General features: G+C 49.9%; 1 protein-coding gene across 5 annotated transcripts; it reads right to left on the bottom strand.

Annotated features, from left to right (window-relative positions):
- Window positions 1-1,042: 1,042 nt before the first annotated feature.
- NCAPH (non-SMC condensin I complex subunit H) lies at window positions 1,043-20,906 on the bottom strand. Of its 5 annotated transcripts, none has more exons than XM_039528053.1 (18): window positions 20,803-20,906; window positions 20,210-20,450; window positions 19,874-19,967; window positions 17,168-17,260; window positions 13,852-13,990; window positions 11,987-12,108; window positions 11,411-11,600; window positions 10,727-10,818; window positions 9,641-9,846; window positions 7,908-8,056; window positions 7,192-7,298; window positions 6,250-6,372; window positions 5,793-5,900; window positions 4,804-4,965; window positions 4,036-4,152; window positions 3,387-3,475; window positions 2,616-2,691; window positions 1,043-1,651 (listed from the first exon to the last, which is right to left on the bottom strand). In XM_039528053.1, coding segments are annotated over exons 1-18 (2,169 nt in total). In that variant the 5' UTR covers window positions 20,804-20,906; the 3' UTR covers window positions 1,043-1,591. The 5 variants fall into 5 exon arrangements, with proteins under 5 accessions (XP_039383987.1, XP_039383988.1, XP_039383989.1 ...); XM_039528054.1 differs by having other exon boundaries at window positions 3,387-3,472; XM_039528055.1 differs by having other exon boundaries at window positions 20,770-20,878.
- Between the last annotated feature and the right edge of the window lie 451 nt (window positions 20,907-21,357).

Below are 21,357 nucleotides of genomic sequence, written 5' to 3'. Positions count from 1 at the left end.
ACTAAACAATCCCAGTTCCCTCATCCTCTCCTCATAAGTCATGTGCTCCAGCCCTCTGATCATTTTTGTTGCCCTCCGCTGGACTCTCTCCCATTTGTCCACATCCTTTCTGTAGTAGGGGGCCCAAAACTGGACGCAATACTCCAGATGTGGCCTCACAAGTGCTGAATAGAGGGGAATGATTGTGTCCCTCGATCTGATGGCAATGCCCCTACTAATGCAGCCCGATATGCCATTGGCCTTCTTGGCAACAAGGGCACACTGATCTCCCAGCAGTGCCCCAATCCTCTGTCTGCACAGAGTTCAACTAGTGATGGACAAGGCACTGCTTACTGCCAGACACTGCTCCTCTAGCCCTAGGCACTGCCAGCTCCACTGAGAATAGAACAGCGCCCCCTGGTGAGGGCCAGGGTTGCTCTGACTTCTCTGCCTGATTTAGTTCAATAGAAGTGAAGGTGGTGCTAGTGTTCCTACATTGCACAACCAGCAGTGTGAACAGATGCATGCTTCCCTGGGATTGCATGTGGGGCTCAGGCCAGCAGCCTTGACTTCTGCTGCTCAGAGGAGCTAGTCTTGTGTATGCAGATGGGACTGGATATGCACAGCCCGGGAGGTATATTGGACTGCATCTACCTACACATCACAACTACATTTCCTGGTGGGGAGAGCTGAAGCCCGAGTCCAGTGGAGCACTGCGAGGTCATAGCTCAGGTCACGGCTATACAGATGCCAGGACTATGCACCCCAGAACTCTGCAGCACACCTGTATGGTGGCATCACTTCTTGTTTACTCCAGTTAGGAGAATGGACAGAGGCAGTTGATGCTAAGTCTGCCAATGCAACCTCTTCAGGCACCCGGATGTCTGTTTCCAGAGGTTCAGGAGGGAATTCAGTCCGATGCTGCACCTATTGCATTGTTTTACTCTTCTCTGCTTCACCGCCTCCCAGCACCGTGAATTCTGAAACCATGAGGGAGATGCAGTGGGGTTTGTTCTACCCCTGGGAAATCCAGTCTCCCCCCAACAAAGCAGAGCCCCCAAAATCTGAACCAATATTGCAGTTTATTATTTTTTTAAAAAAATGCTCTGTACAAAATAGTTAAAATCATTTCAGAGAGATCCTAATAATGTGTAAAGCGATGAGACAGTATAGTTAAGGGGGTAAAAACCCAGTAATTACAACCAGTCCTATGTACAGAAAGTGAGAGCTGTGTTAAAACAGACAGGTGGGGATATGCTGGAGAGTTCTTTGCTCTAGCAGTGGCTATGGCAAGAAGCAGCATGAAACTGTGGGTCATTGTTACCATCTACAAAGACAAGGGAGACAGTTTGATGGTTCAAAGAAGGCTCCGGTTCCCATGGAAGCACAAGAGTAGCAATCCCCATCTGCCTGAGTGATCCTAAGAGCCCAGGTTTGGAGAGGCAGGTGTCCATGATTCACACAAGGTATTTGAGAAATCCCACTGATGTCGCTGGCAGGGGAGAGATGCAGTCATGCCACTCGCTGAAACAAATGGCTAGTCTCATGGTGGGACGAAGAGCTCCTGTCCTATCAGAGCAGCCAGAGCGCCCTGCTCCGCCCACATAGCACATCAATCTCCTTGCTTCACAAGGATGTCAGACAGGTCCTCTACCCCCTCCAGCGTCAGATTCTGAAAAGGAGAGGAAACCGATTAGTTCTACAAGCCAGACTCTTCCCAGCGGAGACCACTATAGCCAGCCCACAGGAACGCTGTTACTGACAGGTCACAACGGCACGGGTAGTCAAACTAGTCATGAGCCTAGTCTGCCCTGACTTCCAGCTTTGTACCTAGAACCGTCCCTAGGGTGGAACCATCTTAGAGTCACTGCCGAAGAGCCAACTTGCTTATTTCTTATCAGTGCATAGGAAACTGAATTAAAAAACCCCATAGCACAGAAGTGATGTTCAAAGCAAAGTGCAGGGCCTGAGCTAAGCCACCAGAAGACAGGGTGAAAGGCCAAATTCAAACCTTAAATCAAGACCAATGTGTTCGTTTCTGGATTAATAACCGCCTCAAAGAGGACGCAGGAGTAAGCAGAGAGCCTCCAACAAGGACTTGAAGACGGGATTGATCAGCAAAGAAAGCTACAGCTTGGAAGTCAGAAAGCATAGGCATGAAAAAAGAATTGCAAAATTCAAGCTGAGTTAGACCTTGCAAAGGAAATTAAAGCCGTAAAAAAGTTCTTTGGTCATAAATAAAAACCCAAGAAGAAAGGTGGGGTTGCTATGAAGCATCTGAGGAGTGAAGTTCTGAAGCAGCCTCCCAAGGGGAACAGTGGGGGCAAAAAACCTACCTGGCTTCAAGACTGAGCTTGATAAGTTTATGGAGGGGGTGGCCTGATGGGGCTGCCTACAATGGCATGTAGCCGATCTGTGACTGTGAGCAGCAAATATCCCTAGTGGCCAGTGATGGGACACTAGCTGGAGCGGGCTCTGAGCTACTGCAGAGAATTCTTTCCCATGTGTCTGGCTGGTGGGCCTTACCCAGGTAGAACTTTTGGACCCAGCACCCCACCTCTTCCACTGACTGCTCCTTGCAGGCCCAGTGGGATTCATCGGAGTTGCCCAGCATTACACGCAGACACTGTGCTCACCTTTTCATTTGCCAAGTGCAAGAGGCAGGCAAAGGCCAGTGGCACAGAGAGGTTCTGAGCCATCGCGGAAGGCAGTCTGTAAAACAGCCAAAGGGAGGGAGGTGGTTACATAGACAGTGGGAGCCTACACATTAGACACCAGTGATGGGGCATACTGGTGAGCCAGTGGGGGCTGTTTAAGTGAGTGACAGATCCTTCACCATTCTCCAGCTTTTCCTGTTTCTCACTAAGGAGACCAAAACCTCTCCCCTCGAGGGCCTCGCCTGGGCCGAGAGGTGAGCAGACTCTGATCGACATTCAGCAACCAAAGCTGGAGATCAAGCTATCCCCAGCTGCAGCAGATGGGAGAGCTTCACACTGCAGCCAAGACATTCAGGGTATGCTACACTGCCATGGAGCACCCGCAGCTGGCCCATGGCTCAGCCTCAGGGGCTATAAAATGGCAGTGTGGACCTTTGGACTCAGCCCAAGCTCTGGGACCTGGGTGGAGGGAGGGTCCCAGAACCCAGCTTCCAGCCCGAGTCCGTCAGCTGACATGGGGCAGCTGCAGGTGTTGCATTGCAGTGTACATATACCTGCCTCGGAGGCCACTCCCTGTTCAGACTGACACCCCCTTGGTGTAAAAGCCAAGTGCGACATTATCCCGCCAGGGGGCAGATGGGGAGTTAGTAGGGAACACCCAAGATTCATCCAGAGGCTTGCAGCAGCAGCATGTCTGATCCAGTAGCTTGCAGCCATGGTGCAGCAGGCCCTCTCTAGGCCCCCACATACCTGTGAAGCAGATCTTTTGTGATGCCACTGAAGACCTTCTCGCCTGCTAGCGTTACAGAGTCAGTCTCCTTCTCTGCGACTTCATTCTGCTTCAGCAAGGAGAGGAAAGGCAGATAGTCAGACACAGGCAGGTCAGGGTGCTCACCGGGACTACGCCAGGAAAGCCTCACCTCAGGAGTCCAGGTCTTTGCTTTCCCAGACATGAGCAAGCCAAAGATGCATCATGGAGGAGTCTCACACAGCTCCTTCTGAAAGGTGCCATCTTCTCTTCTAAGGCTGCCAGGGACAGTCTGGCCCCTTGACGAGCCATGTGCATTGATCTGAAGCCCTCCCTGGGCCACATCAGCATGAGAGAACGGGACCAAAGCTGAGAGCCTGGCCGTGGAGCTCCTACACTGAACACGACAATCCTGGCAGTGCAGGCAGGGTCGCGCTGAATGGGCTACTTTACCCAACATTCAGGATCCCCCAGGGCTTGGTAAGGTGCCTGCTAGAGCACCACAGAGACGCCTTGGCTGGGAATGCAGTGGAATCAGCCAGCCAGGTCACTAGGGTGCAGAGGAAGGCCTGAGAAGGGGCCGTCAAGCTGGTACGCAGGTGTGTGGGTGGCCAGCCAGGGACGGCTGCTTTGGGTTCTCCTTGCACTCACCTCTGCCCCAACCTGGTCCTTCTGCACATCAGTCAGGAGGTCCCACATGGTCCGTTTTAGCCTCTTCATGTCCATCTTTTTGGCCGTCTTTGCATAATGAATTTCTATCTTATTCACCTGAAGGTAGACATGCAGGGTGAGAAGAGTGGTGAGAAAGGGGGGAGGGATAGCTCAGTGGTTTGAGCATTGGCCTGCTAAACCCAGGATTGAGTGTTCAATCCGTGAGGAGCCATTTAGGGATCTGGGGCAAAAAATCTGTCAGGGGCAGTAATTGGTCCTGCTAGTGAAGGCAGGGGACTGGACTCGATGTCCTTTCAAGGTCCCTTCCAGCTCTACGAGATAGATAGAGCTATCTCCATATTAAAAAGCAGCAGCGTCTCCAGACAAGCAGAAGTGTGTCAAACAGACCAGAGAGCTGAGTCCAGCAGGATCCCCTCTCTGGGCGGTTTAGAGGGCATTATGCTACCGGATGGAGCACGGCAACCAGTTAGTCCCTGTGCCTCAGCATGCCGGCCCGTTCCGAACACGGCAGCGAGGCCTGAAGGGAGCAGGCTCCCACAGAGAGCTTTCCTTCCATGAGCCTCCTGCAGCTAGAGCTTCAGACTAGCTCCCCCCCTCCGCTGCATTGGCCAGCAGCTTGCTACGGGAGCACACAGGGGGCTTCACTGCTCTCAAGGGTCCCAGTCCACCCTGCAAGCTCAGGACTAACCCCGAAAGTGCTCGGCCACATACCAGGCGGGGCCGCACAGGCAGCAGGCCAGTTCTTACCTTCTGCGGCTCAGCAACAAGGTTGGACTCGCCATACGTCGTGATGTCAACCCCAAGGGCCCTGATGAGCTCAAACTGATCTGTCCCCCTCACAGTCAGTTCAAAGGGCCCACCCTGGCCCACGAAGTCAACGGGGTCGGGGTCGTCGTCGCTATCAGCAGCCTGAGCAGATATTGGGGGAAAAGGGAGACGCCTCATGCAGATGCCGTAGTCTGTCTCCTCCCTGCAAATCCCAACAGGAACATGCAGGTTTCCCCACTCCCCACCACTGCTCAAATATCTTCCCCCCACTTCCCCCCGATGAACCATCGACACCCCAGCACCAAAGCAGCACATGTTTTCCAGAGCTGGGAAGTGCAAAGAGATGCCCGAGCTCGCCCACCACAGGGGGTGTGACTGAATATACGGCACGGGGTCTGCGAGGGCATTGAAGCAAGTCTATGGCATTTTTAAAGAGCCAAGGCAGAGCACTTGGAACAGGATCCTGAAACAGCTGGGAAGCCACTGGAGGCCTTGGAGGATGTGACAATTGTGCTGTGAGCTGAGGTTTCGCGCACGCGGGAGGGGCGGCGGCCCGGCCCAGGTTTTCGGCAGATGGAGAGAAGCGCATTTGCAAACATAGGAGCTGGCTAGTTCGGAGTCAGCACGATTCCAAGGTTAGCGAGCATGGAGGGATGAGGAGGCTCCTGCTGCCCAGAGAAAGGTTACAACTGTGTCACCGGCAAGAGTCAGCTGCCGTTTCACTAGTGAAATCCGGTAAGCACGGGGCTTTGTTAGCGCCTGGTTCAGTCCCTCACAAGCAAGCAGCTGCCAAAGCCTGTCCAGGCAGTTCCACTCGTGGCACTGCAGGGACCACATTTGGATTGGTGAGAGCAAGCAGGCCTGTGGGGTGCTGGAGGCCGCTCTCCCAAGCGGATCTTTCCAGCTGGAGAGAGATGGTATTTTCCACCAGACAGTACACAGCCAAGTGACACCCCCACGCCACCTACCTTCAGTGCAGGACAGAAGTTGGAGGTATCATTGGGGTTGTTATAATCATACTCTCCAATCTCATCCTCTTGGTCAGACGAGCTGCTCTGAAGAGCCTTCCTCCACAGCTGCCGAGACAAGGCCAAGGGGGAGAAAAGGACAGAGATCCTGAGCACTGCCCAGACTAGCATCCAGACAGCCATATTCCCTTTCTCCTAGGCCCATGGCACTCCTCTTCCTTCCCAGGTCCATCCCAGCCCTCCTCCATTTATCCCTCTGCCCTCCTCCTCATGCACAGGTTGGGAAGCACAGCACGCCTGGTATCAGCAAGGCATCAGGTTTAACCAGATGAGCCAAGCGCCTCAGCGGACTGTCTCCTGCCGGAGGAGTGTTCGGTGACTGCACCATGGGAGTCCCGCAGCCCACGGCACAGCGGGCAGGGCGGAAGAACCCAGCGGGGTCAGGAAGGGACTGTACCTTGATAGCTGGTTTGAGGGAGAGCTGGATGATGTTGTCAGGGTCATAGTGGAAGTCTTCAGGGAGAGTGGTGCTCTTCTTGTTCTGGTTGTCAAGAGTTGATTTGGCCAGAGTTGTTGCTGCCTGTTCAAAGTCAACACCATATTATACCAGAGTTCCTGCCACGCCGAGGGCCAATCCTAGCCCAATACACCAGGGAGCCGTTTCAAAGAACTCCGTTGTTTGCCAGGGCATGGGAGCTCCGAGTTCCACACAGCACTGGAGCAAGCACACAAAGAGTTTGGAAGCGGCTCCTCAGAGCTCCATGTTCCAGAGAAGAGAGTGGGGGAATATTCAAGAGGAAGCTCAATGCATCAGCAGCAGCAGCAGAGAGCAAATGGGAAGACAACCAGCCTGGGGCTGGCACTACGGTGCCTCAACAGGCTCGAGCTGTGAGTCTCATCTGACAAGTAACTATGGGAAAAGGCACCTTTTCACTCAACAGATCTGCCCATTTATTCAGTCAGACTTGTTCACTTTAGTGACTACAATATGCTTCTAATCCAGATTATTCTTGGGAGTCTCAAAAAGCTAACAGCTCTGGGATAGCAAGATGGAAACTAGGCTAGTGCCCCCACTGTACAGATCTGTTAGCTGTGTGCCACTGGCAGCTCTGCAGACTGCCCTCGTTGACCCCTGGGCAGCTCCCTGCCTGCAGCAGCATAAGCCAGGAAGAATCCAGCATGACTTCCAGAATACAGGGCTAGCAGAGAAAGACTCTATTGTCATTTGATCTGCAGCGAGGAACACCCCCACAGATGGACCCCCAGGGCTCATTTTAGAGTCCAGTTCACCGCAGAACCCCATTTTAAAAATCTGCTAATGGCTTGTACTAAAGACACTCCCCATGTCGCAGAGGAGGGAGCAGAAAACAGCCAGGCCCCGCGGCAACCCAGTACATACCCTAGTCTTACGGAAACGCGTCGTGAAGTCAATATCCTCATCAAAGTTGAGTTCAAAGACTTTCTTTATGTTCCTCTTCCTGCCCGCATTCTCAGTACCCGTGTCCACTGCAGAAAGGGAGGATTTGGTCAATGCTCAGCACTTTGGGGGAGAAGACTCAAGTGCTGCTAGGCTTACTTCTCAGACAGACACTGTTCCTAGCCTACTTGGAAAGGTCCTCAAATCACCCACACCCAGGTATTCTTGAGCTAAAGGAAAGGAAGATGGTATATGCTCCTCTTTGTCAGTGGAGCTTTTCTGTGAACTAACAGAGGCACTGGAGTTTTAATTTGAGATTTAGTATTTTTAAAGGGATGTTTGTCTTTCTAAAGAAGCACAAGCAGAAAATGCAGTTGAGCTTCATTGTGTTGGAGGGAGGTTGCAAGCTAAACTGGGATAGATAAACTGGCATCCCCTATGGCTGCACTAGGACAGGACCTAGATAGTATTCTATTAGATCGATATATATAACCCCTCACCCTACACCAAGCTAGACTCCCCCCCTAGGCAGAGAGCGCTCCTCCCAAACTGGCTGGAGGAGCGACTGGAGAGCAGTGCACAGTCGTCTCTACCCGGATAGTCACTACTCAATGGCTAGAAAGCCATCTGTCTCTAGGCACACCGGAAGTTTATGATAATTGGATCCACTTTCTGAACTGCATCCTACAAATACATACGTTTATGGTGAGGCTTAAAGCGCCAGTGCTCTGGGCCGGCCCACATCAACATGGTGCGGGGGCTGAAGTAGGAATACTCTCCAGGTTTCACAGAGAGATGGAGGCACATGGTCCCGATGTCTCCCTCCGCAAGGGGAATCACGTCCTTACTGAAAGAGGACCCCCCCCCAAATCAGTTATAATCCATGCAAAAAACCACCACCACCACACACTACAGTAGCCCAGGGGCTAGCCAGTATGTGCATGCATCACTGTTGGATGGCATCAGTCCTGTTCAGATGTGGGTCTTTTCCCCATCCGGTGGCTAGTCTGCAAACAGTATAAAACCCTTAACACAGACAACCCTTGAGCTTAAGTAGGTGGGGAACAGTGGCTTCTAATCCCTACACCTCTTATTCACTGCCTTGCTGTTGGTTGTAGAGGTACACACAAAAATAATACAAGTTAGCTGACTTGCCAACAGGGGTTCTGGGATTTGGGGAGCAGATGGTGATTTGCCATGTTGCTCCCTAAGGAGGTACAGGATAAGCAGCTGAATAAGGTGATTTCCCTAGCTTCATTCCCTTTTGTCTCATTCCATCCCACCCCAATAGATGCCCACCACAGATGGTGGAAGGGGTTTTTTACTTTCCTCCTCCTGAAGTCTGTGGGGGTAAGAGCAGGTGTTTTGGCTCTAGCTAAGGGAACAGTTTGGGCACGTTGCAGACCCTGCCACAGATGTTTGGGGCTGTCAACTCCCATCTCTGGACATGGCAGTCAAATGGTTGATGCAGGGTAAGGATGCCCATCCCTTCAGAGGTGCTTTGCACAGGCTCAGGGACTGGTGGCCAACAGACTGAAGTGGCTTGAACTGAAGTAACAAATACTCTGGTGTGACACACAGCCCAGTTCTAACCTTCATTAACAAAGCTCAACCACCCTAATATCTTCAGCACTGATGGTTCCGGTGATTCACAGCAGGGATGGTTAGGGTGGGGGACTGGGAGAAATTTAAAACCATTTTAATTGAATTTGACATTTAAACAGCGTTGGGAGACGCTTTAGATAGCTGTGCCGCTTACTTTTAACCTGGAGAACATATTGGATGGATGCGGGCCTGATTGGATCATTAACTGGGATCCTAGTTTTCCATGATGATTAAAAAAAAAATCTCCAATAAAAAAAACGAAACAAAAACTATACAAAGCCGTGTCTTTCTGCAATTAAAATGAAACACTGAACTTTAGTTTCCCTAGCTACCCTGAGGTATCAGTTGAACACAATATTTTAGAAACCGTTTATCCAAACCTCTGTTATCCAGCTCTCTGTATTAACCAAACCACCAGCCGCCCGAGCCCCACTACTGTCGGTTCGGTTAATACCGAGAGCCAGTCAATGAACGCGTGGATAAACGGGGTTCTACTGTGTTTTTATTTTCTCATTTTAAAGATTATCTGTAAAAGCGCAAATTCCGTGTTTTTTCGTGGTGAACGGATTTCTAGGATCCCTGGTCACCAAGTCCCATTTCTGTCTCTCGGTGGGGGAAAGAAAAGATTAGAGCTAGAGTCCTATAACGAGAAGTTAGACCATTAGTCTGCTTGGTTCACGGATACCACCTGCACAGTAAGCAAGCTCTGCTTGTAAATTTCATTGCCTCAGGAAACCTGCTATCAAAACACTGCTGTCCGACACTGCAATCCTGAGCTGTGGCTAGGTGGCAAACCCCAGCTGCAGACCAAAGCTCTACCACGTACCTCATGCTCTCACGCACCATCCTGCAGGCTTCCCGCTTGTCTAAGAACTCCCCACCATCCCCCGCTACCGTCCTATCTGGCATGTCTGCATCAAAGTCATCCTCCATTAGGGCATCAGCACAGTCTGCAGGGTCACAATCCACCTCTGCGTTGATATCAAAGACTTGGTCGCTTTTCTTAAATCTATCCAGCAGAGCGGACACTGACTGCAGAACAGAAAGAGCAGGTTACTCACTCACAGAACGGATTCAATACCAAACCCTGGGCCTCCAAGGCAAAATAAGACACCTATGCAGGGCTTAACACATTTACTCCAGAATATAAACCCTACTCTGGCCCTAGTACTCAGAAAGAAGGGACTAACTAAAAACCTAAAGGGGACTGGTTATCCAGAGAACGGGCACTTCAGAGAATCCCACACCCAGGTAACCTGCTCATCCTTGGAGCCTTAGTCCAGTCCTGTAGATTAAATGCTATAGGACATCAACCTCAGGGAATAGAGAGGGAAAAGAAATTGTTAAGAAACTGAAGAACTAAACTCAGGTGATGACTCCTGAATGGAGCATATCCTCAGGCACATGCAGGCCATTTGAGCCCAGAGTACATCACCATCCTCCCAATCTAGAAGGACAAGAATTGATCCCATCTTGTACTCAGTATGTGTTTTCTCAGTACCTCAAGACGCAAGAGAAATCAACCTCTCTGCTCCACACCAATGGGTGCTGATTACAATAATCCTAGGGAATCCTTTTGCAAAGGCCAGGGCCTTAATAAGATGTCTGAGTGGCATGTATTTCTCCAGAGATGTCCCTTCAAATAGTTTTGAACCCCTATTTTCTGTTTAAAAGTAGGTCAGATGCTTGAGTTAGTCCCAGAATTCTAGTTGCTAAGATGCACCACAGGGAAATACTGCATACCACTTCCCTGTCCTGTTCCAGCAGAATAGCACTGACCCTGCAGAGCAAGTCTCCCTTTCCTTTCCAGCCTGCAGAGAGATCTTTGACAGAGGCAGCTGAGCACACTGGGAACAACTCCCATATCATGCGCTGCACTGACCTAATACGAGCAGCTTGCTAACAGACCTACCTCATTATGGGAGTCACTGTCCCAGTGAGAAAGCTGGAAGCCACTCAACGTAGGGCAGATGGGGCGCTGTTCGATGCACTGCAGTAGGATAGCTAGAGACCACGAAAGCAGTAAGGAGATATTATGAACAGGGTTAACTGATCAGCAATTAACCTAAACAACCATCATCAAATAACCTGGATTTATACTACTGCTGAGATGACCATACCTCATTTATGGATGAGCATTTCAGAACACACGCATGGGAGTTGAAGGTTGGAGAAGAAAGCTATTGCCCCACCGCTGAGTGATTAACCCAGGAAATAAATGCCTGAAGCCACACTCTGTTTACTTTCACCCTACACTGGCCATGATTTTACGGTTTAAGCCTAAAAAGCAGCAGGAACCAAGAAACCTACCCTAAAATACGTACCACGCATCAAATATAGGAACATCTCCCCCTAAGCAATACATGCATGACAGCACCAAAGGGTTAACTGGGGGAGGGGGGTGGGGCAGAATTAGATAACAGAAGCAAGAATGAGGTCAGCTGAGACCAGAATGTTAAAATAATCCAACCAGCGAAGGGAACATAGTGCCTGTTGCACTAAGAGATAATGAGCATAAGAACTTTATTAGGGGGTTAGGTGGCATGAAACGGGAGCCTGTAGGAGTCCAGAGTTCACAGTTATTACTTGCACCTACACTTCAGGTCTGCCACCTTCACAGGAGTAGAGCTCGGGGACTCCAATGTCTCAGAAGATGGGAGAGGCGTGACCTTGGAATCCAACAGGAGCTCACAGCGATAGCTGTGGGTGTGCAGGGTGCTGAGAAAGATGCCAACCGTGCTGCACTCATCGAAGGAGGCTGCTGTCTTCTGGAACATGGGATCGACCTGCGCATGGACACAAAGCGAGAAGAATCAAGGAACAGAGGCAGAGGGAAAACAGATGATGGATGGACACAAGACCCCATCACAGAGAAGCTCTAAATAGAGACATGAGCTTCACACTCACACTTGGGTTAACTAGTGCAGAGTTGTCTTGCTGTAGAATTTGAAGCACACCAGTACGGGAGGGACAGGGTGGAGACAGATGAGAGACTTGCTATGACAGCAGAGTGCAGAGAGAGGCAAGAGGAAAGCACATGAATGCAACAGCCTGACACAAGATTGCCATGTTGAGAAGAGGAGTTACATGGGGGTGAGGAAGGAGAAGTTTATCTGGCGCAGGGTTGAGTAGAACAATTGCTACACGAAGACTCCAGAGCAGTATTCCCCACCTCACTTCTGCGATCTGCCTCAGAGATGTTTATGTTATTCAGGTTCTGTTCGATTGTTTTGCATGAATGCTTCTTCTTTGTCTGGAGCTTCTTGGCAGCTTCAGTACCGGCAGCAGCTCCATCTATAAAAAAGGAGAATTACTGCAGAGGCTGTCTCTAGAGCCATGTAGCTACCAATGGTGGGGGTTTGACTCTTCTTGAAAAGTGGTGAGTTGAGAGTACATCAAACATAGACCCGACCCACTCATTCCTTTCTAAATCTCTGCCTCTTCTTCTATTCCCTCAAGCCTTGGGCTAAGAGGGGTTGCGTGTGTTTGGCTTTTATCCTAAACACTCATCAGGAGTTACCACAAAAATCAGCGAGCAGGTTCAAGAGTTTTGAAAAATCTCCTTAGAATTACTACAAAAATAATTCTAGGTTTATTTAAAAATCTGATCGCAAAAGGCAGTACTCAAACCCACTGGGCAGACGCTGCAGAGACGCAGACAAAAAAATGTCCTTGGATGCACAGAATCCAGCTCCATCCTCCATAAAATCTCTTCCCATTTAGATTAGTTTGTGAGAATTAACACAGGCTTCTTCTTGCACATGCTGGTGAGAATATCATCTCTGATTTCACACAGTGCAGCCCCACATCGGCTGACAGTGTAGGAATCAAGTGACATGAGTCCCTGGGCTCAGCTGAAGCTGCTTCAGTGCAACAGAGTCAGCGTTTTGTCTGCCAGTGAGCAGAGGACTGATTGTACAACATGTAGCTCCTGATTTCCTTGCTCGCCCAGACCAACACAAGGAGAAGACAAGTTCTGGACTTCACTAGCCATTATTGACTAGGGAACACAGGCCTAGACAAGTCAGAAACCAAGGTCCCTTCAACTGATCAAATTAATCCCAAAATAGCCATATAGTACCTACTCATAGCAAAGCCTTCACTACACTAAACGAAAGCAGGGAGCACAAACCAGACAATCAGCACTAGACATTTGGGGAAATCCTTTAAATTATTTCTCATTCAACTGCATTTAGATGCCTAAACTAACAGGGAAACAGAAACCCATGTCATTCGGCCCATCCCTTACTGCCCATGTAATGGGAAGCTGAAAAAGACATTGCACAAACATGCTAGAGCAATCTGGATTCATCCAGTTTGCTTAGGAATATAGGTTTACCATAAATAGATCAGACCATTAGTCCATATGGCTCAATATGCTACTTCCATCTGTGGCCAATACCTGCACACAAAACTGTCCCATAATGCACCTGACCAATGATACAATGCTGATGATCACAGAGGGCATGGGAAATCCGGGGCAGTGAATGTATCCTAAGGATTAGATTCCATTATTTTTATTTTAGCTTGTATGACTACAAAAGTTACTGGGCATAAAATTATCCATATTGGGTATGTCTGGATTCCCAGCAAAGGGAAGTTGTATAAAATTAGCTAAAAGGTTGTGTTTCCTTTTGCTGACTAATCTGTCTTTCAACAGGACATTCTGCTTTTGTAGCACAAGACAGGATGAAGACAAGGGGGTGCTTCCTCTTACGATTTTGAATCTGTCAGGCCACTCTGCCAGAATAAGTAACCCAAGTACTCACACTCAGCTCAGAGAAGGGAGAAAGGTCTAGCAGGCTGAGCACAGTACTTCGGAGTCAGGAGATTTGGGTTCTAATCCCATCTCTGTCACTGATTTACTGTGTGAATTTATACGGTCACTTCCCTCCATTTCCCCATCCCTAAAAAGGGCCTAGAAATCTACAGATGCTGTGTAAGCATAAGGTTGTTATATGGGGGTCCTGCACCAGAATTGGGAGTTATGACTGTTCCAACTCCCTTGATTAGTACATCAAAGTAAAAGCAGCACACCTGCACCCTGGCTGTCCACATCCTTTGTAGTGGCTGAGTCTTTGCCCAACCCTCCAAGAACCTTGTATACATCTGCATGGACAGCATCCACTCTCACCGCATAGATCTTTGTGCTGGCATCCAGGGTGCCGGCCGCTATCTGTGAAACAGACCAAACAGAACACACAATCAGAAAGGATCTAATCTCACTGGAATAAGTTGCTTTCAGAGAAAGCAAACACAAAATGTGAGCTGCAGGACTGAAATTTCAGTGAGAACATTTATTTTTATATTCCCGATGTAACTGGAGAGCAGCAAAAAGCTAAAGTAGAATTTGCCAAGCTGAAACTTGCAAGAGTGGCCATGTTGATGGACAAAGTTCATGTTCCATTCCATCAGCACGACCGGAGATGGATTCCTTTTGTAAAAAGGATATTTTATGAGCATGAATCACCACAATGCATTTCTGTTCAGCCACACTGGGCTCTTCCATCCCTTTTCCTTCCACAAAAACACAGCTCTTCAGTAAGGTCACTGTGGAGCCTATGGAATTTGTTTCTCACCCACCCTATGTGCTACTGCTGTGACCCATTCTATGGATCTGAATGCCACAGTTCTCTCTTTCAGCATGAGCTTCATACATGGAGGTCAAACTTAGTTACGGTCAGGCCACCATTACCCTATGACTCAGCCATGCCGGAGCTCTGCATTTGGTGCTGTTCTCCCACCTCCCAGATCTCACCTGTCTTACACACCTCATTTTAGCTAAAAGTTACAGAAGCCAAATGGATCACTCTTATTCCCCCCCTTTCAAAACGGAAAGTTAGAGCTCTATCTTCTGCCAGCGCCAGCGGGTCCGGCTCAGCTTTACTTTGAGGATTCTCAGTGACGACCTATCTTCGTAGTGTCTATCTGCAACTGAGTCCAACTTTATTGTATGCTGTTACCAAAAGTTTCATTAATTAACTGCTTCTCCTTGTCCCTCTTCTGCCCTGTTACAATTTCACCCCCTGCTACCAGACAGTTTCACTGCTGTACTGAATTCTACCCAGATTTTTTACCCTGTAGTGCCCTTCAGCAAATACCAGCTCTTACCCTAAGCCCAGCTCCCTAATCCCACCTGATGCTTTGAAAAGATTGGGGAGGTGTGGGGGTTGATGGTTCCCAGGGGTACCCAAGGCACCTCTACCGCCCATCCTTAGCACAAGGAACCCTTGCCAGTACCTGCTATGGTCAGTTCCTCAACACCACCGACATCTGGCAACATAAGAGCAGAAATACTGGGTCAGACCAAATGTCCATCTAGTCCAGTATCCTGTCTTCTGACAGTGGACAATGCCGGGTGCTTCAGAGGAAATGAACAGAACAGGGCAAGTATCAAACAGCGGCATCTCCTGTCGCCCAGTCCCAGCTTCTGGCACTCCAAGAGCATGGAGTTGCGTCTCTGACCATCTTGGCAAATAGCCATTGATGAACCTATCCTCTATGAACTTATCTAGTTCTTTTTTGAACCATTATCCTCTTGGCCTTCACAACATCTCCTGGCAACATGTTTCACAGGTTGATTGTGAGTTCTGTGAAGAAATACTTCCTTTCGTTTGTTTTAAAGCTGCTGCCTATTAATTTCATCTGACAACCCCTGGTTCTCGCCTAATGTAAAAGTTCGTCAATTTTCCCATACCACTCATGATTTTATAGACCTTTATCATATCCCCTTTAGTCATGTCTTTTCCAATCTGAGCAGTCCCAGTCTTTTTAAACTCTCCTTATACAGAAGCTGTTCCATACCCCTAATCATTTTTGTTGCCCTTCTCTGTACCTTTCCCAATTCTAAGATAGCTTTTTTGAGATACGGCAACCAGAACTGCACACAGTATTCAAGGTGTGGGAGTACCCTGGGTTTATACAGTGGCATGAGGATATTTACTATCTTATCTATCCATCCCTTTCCTAGCGGTTCATAACATTGTTAGCTTTTTTGACCACCCAAGCCTAGCAGAGTCCTCAGAAAAAGAGCAGTGCAGAGAAAATCACCAGAGAGGCCTTTACTGAAGCCTTCTGTGTAATCTACATTTTGCTTCCAGAACACTCGTGCAGACTCCCAGCAACATGGCTTGTGGAGTCTGACATCTCCCCTGGCAGGCAAGTATCTTACCGTTACCAGCAAGCAGGAATGCCCACTGGAAAGCACAACGCCCACATCCAGATCTGGACTCCGTTCTGCCAGTGACTTGCCTCTAGACAAATCACTCCCCCTGTTCCTCAGGCTTGCCCTGCAGAGTGGGGCTAAGCGCATCTGCCCACCTTTACAAAGCACTTGGAGATCAGAGGAAGGAAAGCACTCAAGATACAAAGTACTATTCTCAGGGTCACCAGACCCCCTGCTATTTAAATCATGATTGAGAATCCCCTACCCACACCTTGTCCACTTAGCCCAAGTGAATATTCTGCTGGGCTCCCTCTAAAGAAAACTGTTCCCCTTTTGTCTCCTCCCATCATATTGCTGGTTCCCTCCCTGCTGTCCATCTACTCCAGTCTAATTCACTCCGCCTTCAAGTCTCCGACCAAACTCCTTTCGGTATGGCCTTGCTCTATCGCTGGCCTCTAATGTCAGAATAAGGACTTCAGGAAACCTTGCAAGCCTTTCCTTGATAAATGAACCCTGGTTGCTGTGGGCTTAATTCTGCTCGATTATACCAGTGCAGAAATCTCACTGATTTCACTGGTGTAACAGAGGAGAATTTGGCCCCATCAAATTCTATTAGGAGTTACTGTCCAGTCATTTCCATTAGCTGTCCTAACCAGGAACAGCAGAGGAGTTCCTGTCCAGCGTTCCCTCTAAATTTTTATGTCCATGTGCGGAATGAATTTTCCTATGTGCACCAATATGGAAGTGATGTGTGGCGGGGTGGATCCAAAGGGTTTGGAGTCTGGAAGAGGGCTCAGGCAGAGGGTTGGAGTGCTGGGGGGGAGGGTAGGGATGAGGGGTTTGGGGTGCGGGGGGATGTGGGTTCCGACTGGGGGTGCAGGCTCTGGGGTGGGGCCGGGGATGAGGGGTTTGGGGTGCAGGCTCCCTCAGGGCTGCGGCAGGGAGAGAGGACTCCCCCCAGCCCTCTCTTGACACAGCAGCTCTGGGCGGGGTGAGAGGCGCCTCTCCCAACCTGCGCCGCCCTTGATAGCCTGCTGCACGGCCATGTAGCTTAGAGGGAACTTAGTTCCCATCTGCCTGCATTATGCCCATTTAAGGTGAGGCCGGAATTAACAAGAGGCCTCTCTGCTCCAGGAGGGAGCAAGAGACAGAGCACTGCACCAAGCGGGCAGCAGCCATCCACCTCACCTTGAAGTTGGTCAGTTCTGAGTCCTTCTGTTTGAGTATCTCTGCCATGTAGTCTATGAGGTGCAGGCCAAATGCATTCTTCGTGGTGATTCTCTGAAACACAGCACATAGGCAGCTTCTATTATTGGAAAATCATGTCCTTCAATCCAGTGACATGAGCAACTCTTGGTGGGGAATCTCATCAAACAGGGGGTCTTTGGAAATTGTTCTAGGCCTGACACTGTTCAACATTGTCATCAATGATCAGAAAAATATAAAATCACAGCTGATAAAAATTGGTAGATGGCACAAAGATTGGAAGAGGTAAATGAGGACAGGGCAGTCACACAGTGATCTGTATACCGTGGCAGGCTGGGCCTATTCAAACAAACTGTGTCTTAATGCAGATCCTTTCCAGCAGCCAGTTATTCTCCATTTTCTAGTTGTGCATTTGATTGTTCCTTCCTACTTTGCTGGTCTTTATTGAATTTCATCTTGTTGACTTCAGTCCAATTCATCAAGGTCATTTTGAATACTAATCCTGACCTCCAGCCTGCAAGTATGGCCTATATTTTTTGTTCCTAGATATATGACCTTCCATTTGGCCATACTGAAGTGTTTGTTTGCTTTTACCCAGCATAGCCAGCAATCCAGATCACTCTGCAGTGACCTGTCCTGTTCATTATTTACCACTCCCCCAATCTTTGAGTTATATGCAAACTATCAGTAATGATTTTATTTCTTTCAGGACACTAATAAAATATGTTAAATAGTGTATGGCCAAGAACCAATCCCAGAAGAACCTCATTAGAAACACCCCCACTCGATGATGGTTTTGGTCTGATAAACGCACGCATCCCCGCAGGTCAGCGCCCATATGTACCTCCGTTTACCTGTTTGATATAATCCTGTCTGACTGCACAGAATCAAATCAAAGGAGGTTGTTAGAGATGAAGCAAAGAGGAAACAAAATAATGAGAGATAAGGCTCCTTAAGGGAACAGTGAGGGGAGCTATTAATTGGGGATTGCCTGATAATATTTACTCTTTCCAGACCTGAACCTAGGAAGATGGGGGAGAAGGGGAATTGAATATTGGCTAGGGAAGATGGGAGGGATTGAGCGGGTTATCAGCAGCAAGTGGAGATGCCCCTCTGACAGACACAGAAACTGCAGCAAACATGTGGTCTCTCTCAACCCAGAGGTGCAGGTAATGAATGTCATATATGCTTTAGCCAAGTTATTTTCCTCAATATAGGGGGAACTTGGTGAAACATAACAGCCTGTGATAATCTAGATCTTAAGATGTTTATAGAAAACTTTGTTTGACAGCATTCTGTCTGGCAAGAAATCACATAAGAACAGCCATAGTGGGTCAGATCAAAGGTCCATCCAGCCCAGTATCCTGTCTCCCGACAGTGGCCAATGCCAGGTGCCCCAGAGGGAGCAAACCTAATAGGTAATGATCAAGTGATCTCTCTCCTGCCATCCATCTCCACCCTCTGACAAACAGAGGCTAGGGACACCATTCCTTACCCATCCTGGCTAATAGCCATTAATGGACTTAACCTCCATGAATGTATCCAGTTCTCTTTTAAACCCTGTTATAGTCCTAGCCTTCACAACTTCCTCAGGCAAGGAGTTATCACTCATCAGTAGTTGTGGTTGTGAAATCCTTATTGTTTTATCTTTATGGTCCCCACTTCTCTATTATTTGTTTGTATGGTCTCTGTCTGGTTCTTTGATTAATTATGTAACAGATAGAAACAATTTTGCTAGATGTAAATTAATTAAGGTGGTGGGGTATGATTGGTTAGAGAATTTTGTTATTGGTTAGTAAAATTTTAGTAAAAATGATTAGTTACGGTACAGCCAAGCAGGACTCAAGTTTCACTATATAAACTGGGGTCCAAAAGAAAGTTCTTTGGGAATCAACTCCAGGACGCAGCCCCAAGAACAGAGCTGCCAGACCTCACCACTCTGCCAATGACACTGCGCAGAAACTGGAGTCCCCCAGATGACCTGATCCCAACTGGCCAGCAAGAAAAGTTCATCTGTCTTATTGGGAATGGTGAGCATTGTACGTGTAGCCTGTGCATTCTGTTTTGGCAATTGTTAATAAATAGAAGTAGGATATTACTATGTAAGGCTCTTTCACTGGTAAAAGACCCCACAAACCCACAAAAGATTAAGCCCTGCATCCAGAGGGAATGGGTGTTTGCCCAGAGACCCCAGAGGAGTAGAGCTAGAGCGCCTAAATTAAGAGGGTTACGCCCTGAGCCCTAGGAACTAGGTAGAGGTGGGTGCCCTACGTGTGCAAGGGACAGTGAATTTTGTGTGGGTAACACATGGGCTTTTCACTAGTTTATTTGTATTGTTATAGCACCTAGGAGCCCTAGCCATGGGTCAGGGCTCTGTTGTGCTAGAAGATGCACAAAAAGACAGTCCCTGCTTTGAAGCTTACAACTTTGGGCTTACAACTGAAGGCTGCATTCTTCACTTCCAGGCTTAAACTTGGGAGTTATTAAGTCTATTGCTAAACAGCCCAGAAACGACAGCCTTGAGCATATGCCTAAGAGTCCGAAACTTCACCATCTCCACAGGCTGCACAATGTCCTTTTTTGGGTTGTGTTTGGGCGTGATCTGTATGTGCAGAATTGCCCCACTTGAAGAACTGACTTTCTTCAAAGTCGGTTTATTGCGCTACATGCAGAACTACTTTCACTTACGTTCTCTGTTGACAGCTTGATACAGGTGGAGTAGTGATCTGAAATCTGGGTGTTTGTCAGTTTCGGGATCACAGGCAGGGAGGTTTCTGCTGGCCTAAAGAAACAAGCAAGAACTTTTGCTTTAGAGAGCACAGTGAGAACTCCTGCTTGGGTAGCAATGCACGAGAAAGCATCTGTAACTTAGAAACGCCTTCTCACCCCGAGTCCCAGGCCTTTTTGCACATCTCCACCCATATACTTACCCACCCCCACTAAGTCTGGTACTAACACAGCCCAGGGCACTTCCCATAGGCAATAATCGAACGTGGATAGAGGTGCTTCATAAGTCACTCTGACCTGCTGGAAGGGGACTGTACAGAGAGGGGTGAGTCAGTGCTGCTGAGCTGCAGATCGATGACCCTGGAGCGTCGGCGCTGCTTCCGTTCCTGTTCGTCGTCGTTCCCCGGGAAGCTGGCTAGCACCGGGGTGTTCGAGGTGCTGACATGCTGCCGCTTGGTGCTGGGGGACACGAACACACCATCGGAGGAGGCGCTCCGGCTGCGACCAGCGGGCTGGGGCGCTGACGTGCTCATCTTCACTGCAGGGGGAAGAGCACAGAAATATAGAGAAGGCAGGTGATGAGCTAAAGAGACGTTAACCTCAGCCCCCGGCCAGCGCCCCACTAACCACCCTGGGACAGCTCCTCCCCCCTGCTCCTGGGATCCCCCCCCAGTGCCCCCTCAGCCCCCGGCCAGCGCCCCACTAACCGCCCCGGGACAGCGCCTCCCCCCCGCGCTCCTGGGAGCCCCCCCACGTCAGGCCAGCGGGAGTCACCCGGGCGGCCCGGCCCGTCACGCCCCCGCAGGACCCGGCTGCTCCGAACCGCGCTCGCTGGGGGTGGGGGCGGGGCCTCCCACCGTTCGCTGCCGCGCGCCCGACCAGTCACTCACTGGCCCGGCCGACTTCCTCCGCTTCCCGGTTTGAATCGGCCCGCGCGGACACTGCGCAGGCGCGGGCGGGTGACGTGGCAGCGACGAGGGAGGGTGAGCGGCTACGGGGGCCGAGAGGCGGCGTGGGGTTGGGGCCCCTTCCCGAGTGCCTGAGCCGGGGTGGGGTCGCCTTGGTTACCGCGGGGCGGCCCTGGGTCTGGCCGCTGCGCCCGGCAACCTGCAGCGCGGGGGAGACGGGGCTGCGGGGCGGGAGCGAGGGGCACCGCGGGGCTGGGGGGCGGGGCAGGAGTAACCGGGGGCTGGGAGTGGGGCACCGGCAGAGCTGGGTGGGGAGCCCAGGGCTGGGCTGGTAGCAGGGGGCTGCGGGGCGGGAGCGAGGGGCACCGCGGGGCTGGGGGACGGGCAGTGATGAGCTGCCAAAATATTAACAACCGGTTCCCTCCTCCTCACCCCACGAGGGGGTCGTGCCCCCACCCCCCCCGGGACTCCTGCCCCATCTAACTTCCCACGTTCCTTGACACCCCACCCCCCAGGACCCCTGCCCCATCCACCTCA

Source organism: Mauremys reevesii, linkage group 2, assembly GCF_016161935.1.
Source record: "Mauremys reevesii isolate NIE-2019 linkage group 2, ASM1616193v1, whole genome shotgun sequence".
Taxonomy (NCBI): domain Eukaryota; kingdom Metazoa; phylum Chordata; order Testudines; family Geoemydidae; genus Mauremys; species Mauremys reevesii.
The sequence above is the reverse complement of the archived record's forward strand: the minus strand, read 5'-3'. Positions and strand labels throughout refer to the sequence as shown.